Source organism: Mus caroli, chromosome 7, assembly GCF_900094665.2.
Source record: "Mus caroli chromosome 7, CAROLI_EIJ_v1.1, whole genome shotgun sequence".
Taxonomy (NCBI): Eukaryota; Metazoa; Chordata; class Mammalia; order Rodentia; family Muridae; genus Mus; species Mus caroli.
The window spans coordinates 29,132,719-29,139,238 of NC_034576.1; the positions used below are offsets into that span (position 1 = coordinate 29,132,719).

General features: G+C 45.4%; 1 protein-coding gene across 1 annotated transcript; it reads right to left on the reverse strand.

The window, feature by feature from the left end:
* Window positions 1–314: 314 nt before the first annotated feature.
* On the reverse strand, window positions 315–4,803 carry LOC110297305 (zinc finger protein 27). Its single transcript, XM_029479694.1, has 2 exons — window positions 2,131–4,803; window positions 315–750 (listed from the first exon to the last, which is right to left on the reverse strand). The coding sequence occupies exon 1, from the start codon at window positions 4,738–4,740 to the stop codon at window positions 2,461–2,463; it is 2,280 nt and encodes a 759-aa protein (XP_029335554.1). The 5' UTR covers window positions 4,741–4,803; the 3' UTR covers window positions 315–750; window positions 2,131–2,460.
* Between the last annotated feature and the right edge of the window lie 1,717 nt (window positions 4,804–6,520).

The window sequence follows — 6,520 nt, forward strand, 5'->3', positions numbered from 1 at the left end:
AAGGGAAGGGAAGGGAAGGGAAGGGAGAAAGCCCCAGTGAAGGAAGGAAGGAAGGAAGGAAGGAAGGAAGGAAGGAAGGAAGGAAGGAAAGAAAGGAAGAAAGCCCCAGTGGGTTCTTCGGATCCTGCTACTGTCTTGTGACTTTAGTTAGGTCAGTTTGACCTCCAGTTATCCCATTTCCAGGTGAGGTGAGATGAGGCAGTTGCTAGGAAAGCCCAGAGTCATTACACATCACTGCCGGTGTCAGATCTTGGTCCCATACCCATATCTTCCATGCACTGCTTTGCTTGAATCCTTCCACTGCCTATCTTGGGTGGACCACCTGACTTTCAAAGACCATCTTTTCTTGATGCCTCCACCCCACTGATTCGGGTACCCTGGGAAGTGGGATAAAGGTCTACCCTTTGGGTTCTTGGTGGAGTTGAAGAGAACTGCGTGTGTAGAGGGAAGGATGAAGGGGCTTCTTAAATTTTTCCCCAGTCACTTTGAGGTTCTGGAATCGTGGCAGTGAACTCCAGGAAGAAGCATCCACACATTTCCCAGCTTTCCTTTCATTAAGCAGGTTAGTATCAGGTAAAGCCTGAAGGCAAAGTCTGGAAAGTTGTAGGGAAGTTGGCCATCTCTGTTGGATCCTCCTCTGCAGCCAAATAGAAAGCACTGGAGGAACTCGGTATGACAAGCCAGGGTCAGTCTCCACAACGCACAGTCAGGCATGAGTATGGACTCGTCATGGTAAATGGGGAAACCATTCTAGAGTGAACAAAAGACAAGTAAGATATACAAGGCATGGGTGCCTCAGAGGGTAAAAAGAAAAAAAAAAAAAAAAAAAAAGGAGAGGCCAGGAGTTTAAGCCAAGCAGACAGGGAGGATCTAAGTGGAGGGGTCATGCAAGAAAGACATGCTAGAGCAAGCTACCAGATAAAACAAGCTGTGCTGTTTGAGAGGCACAACAGATGAAAAGGCCCTGAAGCCAGAAGCCAACTGCTTTGTCTGAAGAATATGGGAGAGAAGGGTGCTGTGGCTTGTATCACACGAAGGTGATACAACCCTTTGACGACCCTCTATCTCCAAAAATATTTATGCTACAATCAATAACAGTAGCAAAATTACAGTTATAAAGTAGCAACGAAATATGGTTGGGGTCACCGCCACGGCATGAGGAGCTGTATTAGAGGGTGGCAGAGTTAGGGAGGTTGAGAGCCATTGCGGCATTGCTTGGTGTTTCTCGCTTGCACCCACCCTAAGTGATTTCTAAAGAGGGGTTCTCACCAAAGCACCACACCTAGCTGAGGAAACACTAACTAATGATGGATGCTGATAGCATGGCAGCCTCTGCTCAACCTGTGTACATGCAGGCATTGAGCTATCTCCCAAACCCCAGGGCTGTTCTAATGAGCTGAGTTATAAGATCACTGAGGAGGGCACGTGAGCATTGAAAACTGGGACAAGGGTCTTTGTTTGTTTGTTTGTTTTTGTTTTTCCAGACAGGGTTTCTCTGTATAGCCCTGGCTGTCCTGGAACTCACTTTGTAGACCAGGCTGGCCTCGAACTCAGAAATCCACCTGCCTCTGCCTCTGCCTCCCGAGTGCTGGGATTAAAGGCGTGTGCCACCATGCCCGGTGGGACAAGGGTCTTAATTTGACCCAGGTGATCTCAACATTTTTACTTCAAGCCTTCCTGAGGGTAAGGAAAATTCAAAAGACATGATACTTGAGGTAGGAGACATGTTGGTCTTTTTACAAAGATAGCACTGGTAGCTTATAAAGTCTGTGTCACGTCCTGGTGTAAATGACAGGAAGGCCACGTACACTCTCAAGTTCGTGTTAGGATGTGTCTTTACTGTGGCCTTCTCTTGTTTTTGAGACAGTGTCTTACCCTGTAGCTCAGACTAGCCTTGAACTCATGGTAACCCTCCTGCCTCAGCTTTCCCCAAAGGCTGGAATTACTGGCACGAAATGCCACACCCAGGCCTGTAGTGTATGTCTCTCAACAGAAGGACTGGATGTGCCAGTTATGTTAGATCTGACTAAGAATGCAAACATACCCACAGGTCTGTTAATGTTTGCAGCAAACAAGTGACAGAAGAGAAGATGGTCCCTGCCATGTACATATTAGATTAGATTAGATTACCATTTAATTAGTTGGCAGTAGACATATTCCACCAACAGGATTTTTGCATCAACATGAGTTGACACAATCTTTCTTGTGAAGAACTTGATGACAATGTTCCACTGTGTTTTTTACCATGAGAAAGCTTCTATTGTGTCAAATTGATGCAATTTCTTCTCAGCAAGTAGAAATATCCTGCCCCATAATCCCATTCAGTGCCTTCTCTGAGATCCTTTTCTGAGCAGTACTGTGTGACACTGTCATGTAGCATTTTTAATTACAATAATATACATATTACTCTGTCCTATAGAGACAGTAATTACATAAGACGTGTCCTCAATGGGTCCTTTCTCATACTGCCGAGGTGTGAACACTCTCATGAATGCTGAGCACTGACTTCTGCACAAAGCCTTTCCCACAGACCACACACTTATAAGGTTTCTCTCCGGTGTGTGTTGTTTGATGTTTATTCAAATTGGACCTATCGGTGAAGGCCTTCCCGCACTCGGCACATCTGTACGGCTTCTCTCCTGTGTGAATTCGCTGATGCACTTGGAGCTGGGATTTCTTAGTGAAGGATTTCCCGCAGTCACTGCAATCGTACGGCTTCTCCCCAGTGTGGATTCTGTGGTGTGTAATCAGCTCTGACTTCTGCCTGAAGGACTTCCCACACTCTGAACATGCGTATGGCTTCTCCCCAGTGTGAGTCTTCTGGTGCTTGCTGAGATTTGACCTGCCGCTAAAGGCTTTCCCACACTCGACACACACGTAAGGTTTCTCACCGGTGTGGATTGGCCGGTGCACCAGGAGCTGCGACTTGGAGGTAAAGGACTTGCCGCAGTCGGTGCATCCATAAGGTTTCTCACCAGTATGGATGCGCTGATGGGTGATGAAGTTGGACTTGCGGATGAAAGCTCGCCCACACTCGGCACACACGTGGGGTTTCTCCCCCGTGTGGATTTTCTGGTGCACAATGAGTATCGATTTCTGGTTGAAGGCTTTCCCACAGTCTCGGCATTTGTACTGTCTCTCTCCGGTGTGAATCTTCTGGTGTATACTGAGATGTGATTTCTGGGTAAAGGCTTTCCCGCAGGTGCTACACCCATAGGGCTTCTCTCCAGTATGTATCCTCTGGTGTGTAACCAGGTCTGACCTCTGAGTGAATGCTTTTCCACACCTTGCACATACATAGGATTTCTCCCCTGTGTGAGTTTTCTGATGTGTGATGAGATTTGACCTGTTGGCAAAGGCCTTCCCACAGTAACTGCACACATAGGGTTTTTCCCCTGTGTGAATCCGCTTGTGCACATGGAGTTGCGACTTGGAAGTGAAGAATTTCCCACAGTGACCACATTGGTAAGGTTTTTCTCCAGTGTGAATCACCTGATGTGCATCCAAGTGTGCCCTCTGCACGAAAGCTAGCCCGCACTGCACACACACATACGACTTCTCCCCTGTGTGGATTCTTCGGTGTACGGTGAGGGCTGACTTCTGGGTGAAGGCTTTGCCACAGTCCCCGCACTGATAAGGCTTCTCTCCGGTGTGCGTTCTCTGATGAATGATTAGCTCCGACCTGTAGGTAAAGGCCTTCCCACACTCAGCACAGATGGACGATTTCTCTCTCATTTGAACTTTCTTACGCGTAAGGAGGTTGGGAGTGCTGCTGAAGGGTTTCGCACGGTCGAGAGATACACAGGGCCTCACTCTTGAGTGAATTCGCTGGTGGACCAGGAGTTGGGACTTGGAAAGGAAGGCTTTGCCACAGCTGTCACATGCATATGGCTTTTCTCCAGTGTGAATTCTTCGGTGTGCGACCAGGTGTGTCTTCTGGATAAAAGCCTGGCCACACTCAATGCAGACATAGGCCCTCTCGCCCGTGTGGATCCTCTGGTGCATCTTCAGTGTGGACTTCTGTGTGAAGGCTTTGCCACAGTCGACGCAGCCATGGCGTTTCTCTCCTGTATGGATCTTCTGATGTATCCTGAGGTCTGAGTTGTAAGAGAAGCCTTTCCCACAATGGCTACAGTCGTAGAGCTTTTCTCCAGTGTGAATCCTCCGGTGCCTGAACAGAGAAGATACTTGGAAAAAGGACTTTCCACAGTCACCGCATTTATAGGGCTTCTCCCTGGTGTGGGTTTTTTGATGTGTGAGGAACTCTGACTTCTGAGAGCATGCCTTTCCACATTCGACGCACACGTAGAGTTTTTCTCCTGTAGGAGACTTCACATGTACTCTGAGCTGTGACTTCTGGGTAAAAATCTTTCCAAAGTCAGCACATTCATATGATTTCTCCCCAGTATGAACTTTCTGATATTGACAAGGTATTTGTTTATAACCGAGGACTTTTCCACATTGATTATGGTCCGGTAATTTCTCTCCTGTTAGAATATGTTCAGTGTTGATACAGGATGAAGTTCTACCATAGTCAGTAATCTTTTTAGTTCTCTTCAGCCCATTACTTCCATCATGAGTCTGTAAATCTGAACTATGCTTGGGCTCATCCTCAGGCGGGTCCCAGTGACGTGGCCTCTTGGGAGGGAGAACGATGTATGAGTTCACATGAATCACCTTCCTAATGCCTGGGTAGTCATAGCAACTCCCTGCACCCAGCGTCTTTGTGATGAAAACCATATCACTCGCTGATTTATGTCCTATTTGCTGGTAGGTCTTTTTCTGGTCACCAATCTGCTGTAGTTCTTCTAGAATGAAATATGAGAAAACATCATTTGTAAAAACCAAAACAAAACAAAGCAAGAGCAAAACTACCTTCTCGCTTGATATGCAAAGAGGCTTTTTCAGAATTCCCAGCTCTAAAGCCAAGTTCCTTGCTAAAGGAGAAACAGTGCAGCAAGGTGTCTGTCAGGGCACACATGGACAAACACAGAGAAGAGGGGAGGGGGGCAATTTGAGGAAGAAAGTTGTAAGGGACAAGAAACATCCAGGCATACAATACATCACTTAGAGGGAACAGCCAGGTAGATACGTTACATAAGGCAGGTGTGAGCAAAGTAAAGCAAAAAGAAGAGATACAGAGAAAGCTGACATGCCTGTAAACTGTTACATGTCTCCAATTTACTTTAAACTTTCTAATACAGATGGTTTTTAGACGTCTCCATTATATAAATCAGTGATCCATGGCGGGGAGAGAAGGGGATGTGAACCAAAGAGGGGGAAAGGGGGAAATAGAACACCTTATCATAAATCCAAGACAGAATTAGAATTAACATGTATGTATTTACATGTATATAATATATAAAAGATACATTTATAATTATAAATTTAATTATAATTAAATGAAGGCCTCATCAGTAAAGTACAGTAATAAAATAACAACAACAAAACTCAGCTAACCAGAAAGATAGACCCTGTCAAATGTGGACTCACTTGGGCAGGACTAAAATGAAGCTTTATAAAAGATGATTAAGAATGTCAAACATGGGGCTGGAGAGATGGCTCAGCAGATAAGAGCACTGACTGCTCTTCCAGAGGTCCTGAGGTCCTAAGTTCAATTTCCAGCAACCACATAGTGGCTCACAACCATCTGTAATGGGATCCGATGTCCTCTTCTGGTCTGTCTGAAGACAGCTACAGTGTACTCATATACATATATCCATCCATACACACACACACATATAAATAGAGCTTTTAAAAAAAAGTGTCAAACACAGCAGACAGATACTGCCAAAGGTTAAGTGACAAGGATACTCAGGTCATAAGCTCAAGGAAAGGTACAGTAAGCTGGAAGCAATGACAAATCTCATGCAGTGGCCAGGAAAACAGCAGGAAGAGAGCTAGCTGGGGCAGAGCTGAAGTAGCTCACAGGGAAAGGAGGAAAGAGGTGTATGGGGGTATGGATTTGTATATCACAAAGTAATTATGAAGAAAGATTTGTAAATACCTGTGTGTATAAATAAAGAATAAAGTCATGGGGAAAGTGAAGTGAAGAAAAAAAGTAAAAAAAAATAAAAAATAAAAAAAACACAAATCTAAAGGCAAGAAGACAGCGGCTTTGCTGAAGATCTCTTGCCTCCCACCTAAGTGGGTCACATGCACTCACCTATACAGTGCTGGCATGGGCTCTCATTCTGTAATGCCCATGTTTCCTTTCCTTGCCCCAGCATGAAAACCTCTGTCTTGGAAACTTGATATCCCGTCCATGGAAAATGATAAAGGACTGGGCCCAACTACTCATGCTTCAGAGCCCAGTCGTAGCCCCACTTCAGTGAGAGGTGGTTCTGAAGTAACCACATATCTCTAAAAACTCATATTTATATGAGTTTTTTAATAATGCACAAAGAGCAAGAGAAAATATTTATATGGGGATATTTATAATGCACAAAGGAGATAAAGAACCTGCTCAGCAGGGCGTGGTGGCACACGCCTTTAATCCCAGCACTCGGGAGGCAGAGGC